The following is a 13,724-nucleotide window of genomic DNA, read 5'->3' on the forward strand; positions in this document are numbered from 1 at the left end:
TCTTCCCTCCCCCTCTTCATCCCCCACTCGGCATTGGAAAGGGATTTTTGGGGAAACAATTGGCAAAGGCATGGTTTTGTGAGGGAAACCATGGGTGAAAAAATGGATTGGGAATACACTGGGGGTAATAGGATATAGGGTAAAAGGGAAAGGAGGGATTAGGAAAGGGAAACTGTAAGGACTATTTATAATGCGGATATTGTCTAACATGACTATGATTTTTAGCATATATACTGCCTTTCACAAAAACACCATCAGGCCTAGTGACCTCTGCTGCTTGTAACCCTTTTCTACCTTGCACAATTTTGAACTCTACTACTTCTCCATCTCCTAAACTTGGGATGTATTTTTCAGGGTTATTCTTTTTAATAGCAGTTCTATGAACAAATATGTCTTCTTGCTGGTTGTCACATCTCGTTATAAAACCATTATTTTGTTTAACATTATACCATTTTACTATTCCTAAAACCTTAGCTACAGTGATTTTTTTTCCTTTTTTTGAGTGGCTGCTGTTTTCTGTCTCGCTGCGTTTTTGCTTTCTCTTTTGCTTTCGCTCGCTCCTGCGTTGGAGCTGTCAGGGCTGCTGGGGCCGTTGGGGCTGCTCGTGCCTGCCAGCTCTTAACAAGGCATCCCTGCCCAGGAGTGCCTTCAGCTCCACAGCTACTGGGGCCAAGGAGAACTTGTCAGGCATGGGGACACCATCCAGGCAACCCAGGTAACTCATGAGAACCATGGACTTGGCCCCATGGTCCAAGCAGTGCTTGATGGTAGGAACAGCTGCCTTGATCTTCACACTCTCAGGGCCGCAGTAACTTCACAAGGACACAGCTGACATTGTTCAACAGTCTCGGTAATTAAATAATATTCATGAAAATATTCTTCCATTGGCATATATTTTGACTCAGAAGTTAACTGTGTCCAAACGGTCTTCCAAAAGTCTTTGATAAGAATCAAATCCCAAGAAACATAGAAAAAGTTCTTAAACAACCATGCCAAGAAGTGTTTCAGTTCCTTTTGAGCTTGAATTAAGCTAAAATTTACCAATTGTTGTTCAAGAATCTTTTCAAGTTTAAGATAAATGTCCATAAGCGGCTAAGAGAGCAAAGAGTCTTTCCACAGTTCCTCCATAATTTAGAGATGGAACAGCAAAACAAAGCAAGAAGAGAAATCCAGAGTTTACTCACAAATCAGTCGCTGTCCTTAGGGATCGGGGATCGTTCTGCCCGCATTAATCAGCATTTGTTACAGTGGGGATACTGCAACACGCATATCAATCAATGAGGCCCGTGGAAAAGAAATATATCTATGGACCGATTCTTGATAGCTGTTTCAGAGAGATGTTTATTTCTCCAGCCGCATGGCCGGGATCTGCCGAGGAACTGCTCAATCACAGGACCCAAGGGTCCTTGCCCGCGCAGGGGAACACAAAACAACCAATGGGGAATGAGGCTGACCAGGGGCAGGGAAACCCCATGTCCCCCCCAGAGCCCCTCTCCCAGGGCCACATGGCAGGGGGGAAGGGAACCCGACAATGATGAGGTCGTGATCAATCCTATATGAATGATAATTTTAGCCACCACAACTGTCTGTCTGTCCTTCATGTTTTTTCCCTGTCACTAATTGCCATCCATGTAATTTCTCTTTGAGCTTAGCACAGATTTTGCTGTTGACAAATTAATGGCTGGTGGCTAGGAACTGTTTGAGCTGTTTCTTCATTAATTTAGATCAAATCACATATGCAGTCATTTTTTGTGCATTCATTATCCTGTTTGGAAAGTATTGTTTTGTATTTTTGCTCTGTGATGTCTTCAGGCAGAAAATATTTGCCATTTAGTTGGAGGTCTACAAAATAACTTCTTAAATTAGATTTGTCAGTGAATGCCTAAACTAAAAAGATCAGTGTGTGCCTGTTTTGTCCAGTAAGTACAAATGCTTGTGGAAATATTGGTGGGAAAGGGTGAAATTTGGCTATTTCTGCTTTTAATACAACTCCTTTGTTTTTTTTTTCTCTGAAACACAGAAAATGTTCTTATTTTATGGGCAATATAAAACCAGGTCAGGGAACATTCCCCTGCCGTGACAAAATTTGGCACTATGCCTTCCCCAGTGCTATTCCCCACTCAAGCTGCTGATTTAGAGCATACTGGAAAATACCATTTGATTTAGTTCTTGGTATACTGGAGTGCATAGATTTAAACCGAAACATTTGAATATGTGAACAAACCAATATGAGACCACACCTCAAATCATCTCAATATTAAGTTTCGCTCACTTTGGATGTAGGACTATACAAAGGGTACATTAAATGATCGCTTTTTTGGAAGAATTAGCAGTAGCCAGGCTAACATTGGATCTTGCAAGAAGATCAAAGGACTCTTCTGTTTTTACTGTGGCTTTTGGCATTTTCATGCCTTGCTCAGTAATCCCTAATTTGCAGGAATTCCTAATTTGCTCAATGCATGCCAGTTTTTTAGAATTCTCAGGCTGGCAGCATGAGTTACTGCTCTGAAATGTTTTTGAAAAAAGCATTTCTCATGAAAATTTGCCCTGTCATGGTAGTCAAGTGGCAATGATGTTTTGGTTCTAGCAGGTTATAGATGCATGAGGTTTGTTCCTGTGGAGGAATTTGTAAATGATCAGCTTGTGTATCCTACCCATCTGATGAACTGAGGTGTAATTGGTATCCCCCTAGAGACTTGGTATCATCAGCCCCTTTGAGGTGTTCAGTTCAAAAAGATCTGGCTGATTTAGGTAGATACAGGTTGCCAACAGGGCAGAATTTTCAGTATGTTCATCACCATCAGTCAGAACATCCATAGCTGTTTCTCTGTGGGCATTCATTATTATGATAATAATAATAAAAACTTGATTTTACTATAGTGAATGCCCTAAAGGAAAGCAAACTATTTCAAAACTACTTTCTTTTATGATCTGATTATATTATTTCAGGCTTGCCTAGGTGCAGTGTAAGCCGACTGTGCTCTGTCCAGTTGCTCTGAACACATTATGCTGTTAAGGTGCTAGCTCTGAAGTTCAGTATGTCTTATGTGTTGCTGACTACCAGTTGCTAACCAGCTTATTTTAAGATCCTGACCTCTAAATATTCATTCCACATCCCAAAGTGCCTAATATATTGCTGGTACTAGATAAAAAATATTGCACCTTCAGTTGTGATATTCCAAATGATTAATGAGCTGACCACAACACAGGAGAGAAGAAACTGTGATACATGCTTTCCATTAGCCCCACCAGGATTGCTTCAGATGGCCTTTGATTGTGTCCTGAGATTATGTGATCAGTGTAGCAAATAATTCTCAGGAATCATCCTTAATATTCCCATTTTCCCTTCCCTTACAGTGGTTCTCCTAGAGACTGGTTTCTGTTTTGAAATGCTTCTATGTGACAGCTTAAAAGGGACTCTTCAAGAGAAAGTAAGAATTCTAGAGGAAACTGTGAATGCTTAACATAAAAAGTAAAATACTGTTCTGGGGTGCATGTAAATTCCTTTCTGTATGTATTCCACGCAATTCAGTTGGACACAGAAGCTGACTTATTAGATCTACTTATAACTTAACATTTGTGAGGAGTGATTTTGTAATGCAACTTCCAGGGAAAATCTACAAGATTAAACTGCTATCTGGGAGACATTTTATTTTACTCTCTGCTTGGAATTACCTTGGGTTGATTCTTTAGATATTGTTTTTCATCACTCTGAGAGTAAAGGGACTATATTTCACTCTCACTTAGCTGCTATTGAGTTATCAGGTCTCTCATACCATCCAAGATAAAAATCATAACCCTTTGCAGTCCACTTCGTGTGTTTTATGAATGCTGCCTGAGAAGCAGCATCTCATTTACAAGTGGGACCTTAGTAATCTCTGTATCAGACAAGTGTATCTAATAACACATGAATAACATAAATTGTAAACCCAAGAAAAATAGGTGAGTTACTTAGTCTGAAAAATGTTGAGGGTGTGACTGCAGTGCTGTGAAGCTCTGTGAATACTGCCCTGAGATTGGCAGTACTGACACAAAGACCATTTCCCTTCAGAAATGTGTAGGCACAGAGGTTTCTGTGATGGTATCACCAGGTGATGCCCTGTGCCCAGCATCCTTGTCTCCAGTTTAGCTAAGAACCTTCACCTAGGCATTAGCACTTCCTGTTCTTAATGGCTTTAAGGTGAAGGAGGGTAGATTTAGATTGGATATTAGGAAGAAATTCTTTTCTGTGAGGGTGGTGAGATGCTGGAAAGATTGTTACTCAGAGAAGCTGTTGATGACCCCTCCCTGGAAGTGTTCTATGAAATTATTTGACCTCAGTGGGGATAGGTCATAAATTCACATCATTAAGGTTTTTTTCCTGGAGTGGGTCCAGCATTCTTTAGGATTGTATCCCCAGAGCTGAATCCTCTATGTCCAGTGGGAGTTCAGCATACTAGAGGTGGCTGAGGAAGTATAGGTTCTTCCTGGCCATGCTTGACTTCTCAGTGCATGTCTGCTGTGTGCCTAAATGAAGAGTTTCTGTATTTTTTTCATTTTTTTCTCTGCCCAAAGAAGGTTTCTTCCTTCAGGGCCAGTATAGAGTGCTGAGGAGTGTCTTGATTTCTGACCTTAAGGAGGATTATAGAATTAAAAAATAGTGTGTCTCATCTCTCTCCCAATTACTGCAGAAATCTCCTTTAGCAAGTCAGATGCTGTGAGTGTAAAAATTTATTCATCATGGACATTTTTACTTCTTTATTTTCTCCTTTTTAATACTAGGGAAATAGAAAGGAAAATAAAAGCTACAATTAAAATTAAGATCAGTTGCTGAAGCTGAAAGAGACAGCACAATTGTAATATGTTAGAAAATTGCCTTGTTTTAGAGAAAGTGCTGATTAGGATCGAATTTGTCTTGAGTTTAAATTTTGATTGGACCTAAACTGAGGGGAGGGGGGTTATATTTCAGACAGAGTGCAAATGATGCATGTTAATATCCTCTGTTTATTGCCACTTGAAATTGCAGCATAGCTTTGAATTGCTGCCAAATCTACAGTTAAGACTCCCGAGTAATCACTATGATTAGTCCAAATCTTCATGGTAACAGTGGAAGAAAAAGTCTGATACGCAGAGTACTGTAGCCTAAGCCATCAGAGTCTTTTCATCCTTTGAGGCTCAGATTGTGATTCCACTCATAGCAGGAATGGGTAGACATGCATATTGGCCAATCAGTCTTGAAAGAGAGATTAAACAAATGGATTTAATTATGTTATTTTCAGATTTATTTGGTTTTTCTATTAACTCCTGCCTCACTAACTTTTCCTGAAATGAGGAAAAGCGTAGGTTTTCTTTAGTTTTGGAATGGTTTAATTCATATATTGGCATGGTGTAGTATTTTTCAATTTTATCAGTTTGTTGGTTTTTTTTTTCCTTTTGTTCATCTATAACAGATACTATTTGTACTCTTTTTCTTTCCAATCCACTGCATTATTTATCTCCTTGAAATATTTTTTTTACCTCTGTGTAGCTACTGGAAGTTGTAGACTTACGTTTGATCTGAATGTATACACGTGTTATTGTGGTTTATTTAGCTAGATGAAAATTAAGTAGTGAGGTCTGAGATAGCATAATATAAAGTTACAATTTGCTTTAAAAATATTAGAAGAATCTCACAGGAGTGAGAAATTATATGTAAAATGTTTAAAAGGAGGTCAAATTTATCTGTGCTTAAGATCTGTTCTGGTTTTTGAATACATAGTTATTCAAGGAAGTAGTCTATTTTGAGTTAAATCCCTCAGCCATCACTGCTAGTTGGCTCTCCAGATAGTATGTCCCAGTTGCATCCCTTCATCAGTTGCTTGCAGGAGGGTTTTGCTACTTGTTCCGCTTACAAAGTAAATAAAACTCGTTATGGAAAGCATTTAATGTGGGTACAATATTTACTCTGGAGCATTTTCCTAAATAACTAGTGTTAGCCAGCAGGCAAGTCTGAGCGCCCGGTGTATTAGCTGTGGGAAGGAAATCTGTATGTCTGGCCATAATGATCAGTTTAGACTATTGAAATATAAATCACAACACTGACTGAAATTCAAAAATATTTATTTAAATTAATTATGATGTGTGTGTGAATAAAAGAATAGTTAGGGACCCTGCCATATGTACTTAGAAGTCTACAGTCTTTAGGCTATTTTTCTTTATAGATTTAACGCTGAAAGATACATAATATTTTTGAAGGACAGCATTTGCAAATATCACAGTGTGTTTGCATTTCATTATATCAAGCATTTTTCTTATGATTTCAGTGCTGTTGAGTCCACATTATGAAACTTAGACATGACTATATTTAAGCCTCATTAACAGTGAAAAACACTCCCTATTTTATAAATCTCATTCCTTTATTATTTTGAAGCCATAATTTTGATATTTTTGGAAGTGTAATATTTATAGGATCAGGAAAAATAAGCAAGACAATATTGATGTAGTCCAGGCATTACTGTTCTGTACAAGTGCATTTGTGCCTTTTGTGGGGACGAGGTCCTTCTCTCTGTGTTCTGGTCACGAACCAACAGGAATGAGCACTATATACCTCTCTCAGCAGGAAAATAGTTTGAATTTGTTTATTTCCAAGAGAAAATAGTTTTTTTAAGCCTAAATTGCAGATGGGGGTCTGGCAAGGAAAGTACCAATCTCTGTGATAGGCATAAACACTTCTTCACTCCCCGTTGTGATGCAGGCACAGGGACAGGGCAGCACATGACAGCCACATTCAATTTTAGGCTCAAGCCATGCCAGCTGCAGAAAACCTAATAAATGAGTCTGTTACAAGAATCTTTGAATGCTGTATCTAGGCCACCAGCAGCTACTGGTTGAGTGTAGATAGTAATAAATTAAACAGACATTATTTGAAGCACTTCCCAAGAGACAGAAAGCCATTGGATGCAGTAGAAATAGGAGAAGGCATTTGTGAAGGTGTCATTTATCGATGCTTTTAAATAAAAATGTCAGTTTCCTGCTCTTGGGTAAATTATATCATTAAAAAATACAAGATTATAGCAACGTAATGGGTTATTATTTTGCTCTTTCTACTGAACTAGTCACACATCTAATGGAAGTAGATTTGCCTTAATATATGCTTTAGTGTGGGATTTCAGTGCTGGACCATGAACCCTGAAGTATCTGCAATTCTCTCTCTTGTTCAACAATGTACTTCAATAAGTGCACCATTTGAGGTCTATGAAAGCCCTTGAAATTAGTGCAACTGTGTATGTGCTTCAAGGACAAGTGCACATGCTTAAGTTACTTGTCAAATTGGAGCATCTATAAATGTTGAATTTATAGTTTTTCCCCCAAGACCAATTGCAGTAAAAGCTCAGTCCAGCTGTCATATCTGTATAATTCATCAGAAGTTTCAAACTTTAACTTCAGCTCTACTCTAAAATAGTGACTACATAAAAATTATACTGTTTGTTAATCTCTTTCCTTCTCTGTGTTCACATTATTGTAGTTGTTTGCATAACTCACTGCTATTTATCTCTGTAAGCAATTTACAGTCACTTTATCACAGTGATCAGTATTCTGTGGTGTTTTCTGCACCATTTGCTGAATATTTTAAATGCATTTTGAATTCACGAGTTGTTTTTTTTTTTTTTTTTTTTTTAATTGTTTTTGAAGTGTGAACTAGAGAGCCCAGCTGGACTTTGAAAATCCAGTTTGTTTGCAGGCTATCAGTTGATAAAGGCATCTTTTTGAATTCCAACTGGACCCTTTTGATCTGGAAAGGCAGTCAAAATGGATCCTCACACTGGCAGTTTTAGAACTGTGCTATAACATCCTGACCAACTGCAAAAGGTGAAGAAGTTGAAAAGAGAGAAATTCTGACTAAATTATGTGGGGAGAATTTCTTTGTTGCTGAAAGCTTGACATAAAGGTCACATAAGCAGACAGCTCAAGATATTATTTTGAGTCAAGGCATTGTTTGGACCTGAGAAGGAAATGCAAATAATTTACTGGCATATTTTTCTGCATCAAAGTGAATTGCCTCATTATTCAAAATAAAGGAAGAGGAGAACAGTGAAACAATGGAGAGATATTATAAAGTTCTTTCTCCCAGGTCATTCTTCTGCTATGGCAATAATTCTTTTTACATTTAGTAGCCTCACTAGATAAAGAGATGTATTTATATGGACATGTTAAAATAAGTCATTACTAGTATTAATTTTTTTGTAGTTAGTCTGGAGATTTTATCATGTGGCCTCATGAAACTTGTACAAGCACCAAAACCCAAGGCAGCCATTCTGAGCAGAGATGAGGAGCATGATCAGTTTGGTGTGGATTGTAAGAGAAGTTATGAAATGTAACATTCACAGGTTGGGTCAGGGAAGATTAATAAGATTTTGCAATCCTTATCTCTTAGATGGTTTGAGTTTCTTGTCTGCAGAATTTTGGTACATAAGGTGTGTACAAAACCTGACATTTGCACAAAGAAAATAAGGTTGTGTTGTCTGTTATAGAGAAAACAGCCTTCTGAAGATATGTTGTTGTTTTTGTCTTTTAGATAATTCTTGTAAGTTCTTCCCATAATGACCGTGACCAAAGCCTTTTCATAAGCACAGATGAAGGAGCCACTTTCCAGAAACAACCCATTGCTTTCTTTGTGGAAACTCTCCTTTTTCACCCAAAAGAAGAAGATAAAGTACTTGCTTACACCAAGGAGGGCAAGGTAAGTCTTGAAGATACTGAATTTCTTTGAAATTTAGGAATTACTTTTTTAAGAAGATATAAAGCAATTCTGATATGCTGATTAGTGCTGGTTTTTGTGAAATACCAATTGCCCAGAAGGGAATCATATAGTGGTTTTGAGATTTATTTAAATAATTCATTTTATTCATGTCCAAATCTTTGTGTTTATGGTAATTTCAATCCTGGCATTTCAGTTGGTATGGATACTGGGAATATTTATTCTTCTGCATAATATAGTTAAATAATACTGAAACATGCTCCTCCCTAGAAAGTGACCATAGACAATTTATAGTACAGTAGAAAGTCAAGGAAGTTGAAATATTGCCTCCAGAGGCTGTTCACAGGATGTAAAATAATCTCATACAAAACAAACCGCACACTCGTACAGCAGAATAGGATTTGTGAAATTAGTGACTCTGTGGAAACGTAGAATAATTATCTCCCTTATGAAGGATTTATACCAGGAGTTGCTCATGTTTGTACACTTTTACCCTCTTTCATATTTCTTCTGGTTAAGCTGTAAAGTCATTTTGCTGGCTAGATTGGACTAAGCACTGATGAGTGTGCACACCATCTTTGAGTGTGTAGCTCATCTCTTTTTCACAGTGCCAAAGCTGCAAACTCACTGTCATTCTGCTCTCGGTAGCAGCCTTGACTCACCTCTACCATTACTCCTGTTTTAAACTTAAATTTCTAAACTCCTGTCCATATTAATCCCATCAAACTTCACAGAAAGTGTATATTTAGGTGGTGAGATAGGTCAGAGAAGTTGCACATACTGCAGCCAAATACTGCACTGATTTCAGTGATGTTATATCAAGTCACACTTTGGGATATGTTTTTGGATATATAAGTTAACAGCTGATCCCAAACCAATTCGTGTTTACAGGCATTTGCAAATAAGGATAGAACTAGAATAAAAAACATAGCAAGCCAACTAAGTCACAAATTACACTAAATATTTTATTTAGCTTTGATTTGAAGTTGTAACACAATTACAAATAATTTAAATGTATGTTATGGAAATAAAATACTTCAGGGAAGCCTGAAGTAATGAAAAGCTTTTGTTATGAAAATATCTTTTTCAGTTTGATTTTGTTTCTGACAGTAGATATAATTACTGAATTCTTTATAGTTACAGAGTGGCAGATCTTGAGGTGTAAGAGTCTAAAGTATATTGAACAAGTTGTCCAGCCCACAACAAGTGGGTAGAAGTATTTGTCAGGAGAGAGCAGGAGGTAGAAGTACAAAGTCAAGCATGTGGTTTGTGTTTTGATGAATTAAGCATGGTAGGAAGTTTGTGTTTTGATGAATTAAGCATGTTAGGAAGATTGTCAGGCATTTTATACTTGGATAATCTCCCAAAAAGAGGTGATGCTACTATTTCCCATGCTTAAAATGTGACTGGACAAAAAAAACCTATAAAAAAATATTCAGTAAGGAGTAGTTCTGCAGGAGGAACAGGAAGGGTTAGGCAATATGATGGAGTTTTCTCAGACTTTCAATGACACTAGAAAGAGTCAACCATAAAGACTTGACAAGTCCTACATCTTTATCTAAGATGTGTAGGAATGAAGGATGCCTTTGACTACAACTGGGTCAGTAACCTGCTTATGTTTTGTATGAAATCTGATATATTTGGCCAAGAAGGGAGAGGCAGATAAAGTGATGTTGGCAGAGAAGGAGTTGAAAATCAAAATTGCAACTTCACACAAGAAAAGGTCACTGTACTAAAATCAATGATCTTGAGAGATAATGTTGAACTGAAATTGCCCTGAGGAAACAGTACACTCCAGGTTTTTGAGTTAAGTAACTTCAGCTTCCCTAAAAGTAGTATCAAAATGTAACACAATATAAAACTCGGGAGAAACCATTAGTTCCTTTCAATCAAATGATTTCTTACAAAGGCACTTCGGAGACTGCAAGGAATACAGGATCAGGTCCTTCATAAATAGCAGCCAGCAAGGCTTTTTTGTCTACTGGAGCATCATGGCCTTTTTCACAACTTTGGATTTGATTTAGGGCTTATTTCATATTGCAAAATATGCACTGTTCTTTCATTCAGAACCCTAGATTCTGTTTAAATAAAGCTCTAGCCTCTAGCTGACACGATAAATGAATGCAAATCCAGTCAATGTGGTTGGATTAATCCATTTACTGTATCAAATCTATATGCTCTTTTTCTGGCTACCCCTCAGTTATAATGAATAACAATTTGCTGAGCCTACAAAAATGCTTCTAGATTTTTTTTAAAAACTGGCAAGGATGCAATAGGTTTTAATTGTTCCTTTGGAAGCAGAAAGGATGAAATAATGGCAAAACAGAAAAGTATTTTCAATATATTTTTAGAAAGTTTTTCCACACATTTATTGCAAGAGTGAGAATGAATAAAAAAAGAAAAGACCTATTAGATATGTTTTCTGCAGCCAGAGATTTTACCTGTCCACTAAAATAACTGTTTTCACTTCATATCTAATCTCATTGAATAGTTTTATCATATGTACTTGTTTAAAAACAGAATACATGTGGGTCACTTGGGTTTTTTATTACAGGAAGTTCAATGTGTGTGTAAGTTAAATGTGTGTGTCAGTTAAAATTTCATTTCAGTTTGAATGTGCTTTATTAGTCCTACTTTACTCTCCCTTACAGTAAGATTGCAAGGGCTTCCCCCTGCAGAAAGCCAAACTGTTCACTCATAAGCTCCCAGACTTTGATTTTAAATGTGTGTGCAAAGAGGTAGTTTGGGTTTGGGGGAGAGGGGGTGGACTTGGTTTGGCCTTTGGCTTCTCCTGTACAGGCATCACTGTTCAAAGGGTGAGAATATTTCATTGTCTTCTGAAATTCATTGATGACAAAAATGTATCCCTTTGTTTGTGTGCCAGTGTTGTCCTTATCCTAAATAGTTCTCTTCCCTCTTGCCAGGAACTTCTGAATGCTTGGCTTTCTTTTCAGCTTAGACAACAAACAGTGTTAGGATAGTGCATTAAATGATCATCTCTCCCAGATTTAAGCAGTCTGCTGAGGGAGGTAACTCGGTGAGCAGGGACTTTTTAAAAAAGTGGTAAACCCAATAGTTATCTTTTCTGTAATGCCTGTGGTGACAAGTGTTTGAAGAAGTAAGCAGCTTAGGTTCTTCCCCTGCACAGTCCAGTCCATTTACAGCCACATCCATCTCCCCCAGGAGGTTGCTCAGAGCAGGATGTTACAAAATACCCCAGTTGCACCAAATCCTAAACCACATAAAATTAGTATCAGAAAAGTAGCAGGCAAATCAGGAGCCTGGCTCTTCAGCCTCATCATTTAGCTCTAAGGATGAAGAATTTTTGGTCCCTGATAATTTCTGTCTGTGCATTGACTGGGTCAGTACTACAGTAAGCAGTCTGAGTTCTCACTGTAGTTTCTTACCTTGTGGTCTATTTACTTTAATCAAGTGTGTGATGGAAGAAAGCCATTGTGAAGTGCAGAGTAACTGGGAAATTCTCCTCTGTCTCTAATTCAAACTTCAGTAGATTTACTTGTAGAGTTTATGCTATGTTACCTCAACCTTTATCTTTACATATGAATATTGTTGTTTTTCTGTAGTAGAACATAATACATAACTGTGGGGGTTTTTTATCTTCTGTCATTGTACCTGTCATTTTACAACAAAAACATTCATTACTACTCCTTATAAGATACTTTCCCTCAGAACACTCAGTTACTGAATTGGTGACTTCTACATCAGAGAAGAACAGTTTTACTTGCCTTTTTCCCCCTTATTAGAGATATCAAGAGAAAACCCATCTTATGTAAATTGGATGAAATAAGAAATTCATGCAGACAGCAGGGGGCTTTAAAACTGTCATTTTAGAAGTCTGATATAAACTTCCTATTTTAACTAGACGAACAGATTTGGAAGGCAAATACTAAAGGAAAGAGATTTTTTAACAGTTATTTTAGATCCCGCATTATTCTGGGGGAAAACATCTTTCATCTGCACCCTTGATATCCATCCATATCATTAGCATTTGTTTTTTTACCAGAGGGGAACTGTTCATAGAGAAGGTGGAGCTGGAATCTTTCTCCTCCAGGCCACCTTCTGCCTCTCTGCTGAAGGACCAGTTCTCATGGGTCACAAATTAGTGTCTGTGGAGCAAGCACATAAGTGCATCTCTCATCAAATCTCTTAAGCATTTCTGTAATACATTTTGGTCCTATTTTAGCAGAGTTTTAAATCCATTGACTTATTGGTTTAAGTATTTTTGATGGCATTAAGGCTTGAAGCATAAAGGATACGTTTTTGCTTGTTTGGTTAATGAATGGGAAGGAGAAGAGAACTGCCATTTTTCCATCCCTCTTGTGTAACCATGCTGAAGTAAAAAAAAATGTGACCCCAAATGAACTGTGGATTGTTTTCATGGTAAAAAGAAGCCATTGTTGCAGAATTTTCTTTATTATAGATGATATTTTTAAAGAATTTCTCTATGAAAAGCTGTCACTCTGAAGGAAAAGGTACTGAGCTCCTAGTAATGTGATTTTGGGTTTGTCTGGTTTTTTCTTTTAATTTGTGTTCAGTCTGTCTTTCTAATAGGGATATAGGGTCTGCCTTTGAAGATGTAAAGTATTATCAGTTTCCTGTAATCTAATTTTTCACCTTTTTTTCCCGTTTTCTAGATTTATGTATCTACTGACTTGGGGAAAAAATGGAACCTTCTGCAGGAACGAGTTTCTAAAGATCATTTTTTTTGGTAAGACGTCTGTTATTTTCCAAATAATAAAATGAGCAACGAAAGTATTTAATTCTAATCAAGGAACACATTTGCAGAGGTACGGAGAGGGACTGTATGAGCCTTGGCATCTTTTGCAGGTGATGGCAGTGTTTCTGTGTCCTCTATTGCGAAGACATACTCATGCCAGTGATCACACTGAGTATCAGCACATGGAAGGGTAATAGGTCTGGATCTATGGAGCCCAAGACTTAAAGAAAGCTGCAATGTTGAATGAAATTACTGTCCATTTTACTGGTG

The 13,724-nt window shown here is 37.4% G+C and overlaps 1 protein-coding gene across 1 annotated transcript in view; it reads left to right on the forward strand.

Annotated features, from left to right (window-relative positions):
- SORCS2 (sortilin related VPS10 domain containing receptor 2) overlaps positions 1 to 13,724 on the forward strand; it is a gene marked incomplete at both ends in the record, with an annotated part of 532,676 nt that overhangs the window by 421,646 nt on the left and 97,306 nt on the right. Inside the window, 2 exons of the mRNA XM_082281426.1 lie at positions 8,534 to 8,698; positions 13,372 to 13,445. Of these exons, the coding sequence (XP_082137552.1) occupies positions 8,534 to 8,698; positions 13,372 to 13,445 (239 nt within the window). The remainder of the gene's footprint in view (positions 1 to 8,533; positions 8,699 to 13,371; positions 13,446 to 13,724) is intronic.

The sequence above is a fragment of the Coloeus monedula genome (genome assembly GCF_965178545.1).
Source record: "Coloeus monedula genome assembly, chromosome: 5".
In the NCBI taxonomy this organism is placed as follows: domain Eukaryota; kingdom Metazoa; phylum Chordata; class Aves; order Passeriformes; family Corvidae; genus Coloeus; species Coloeus monedula.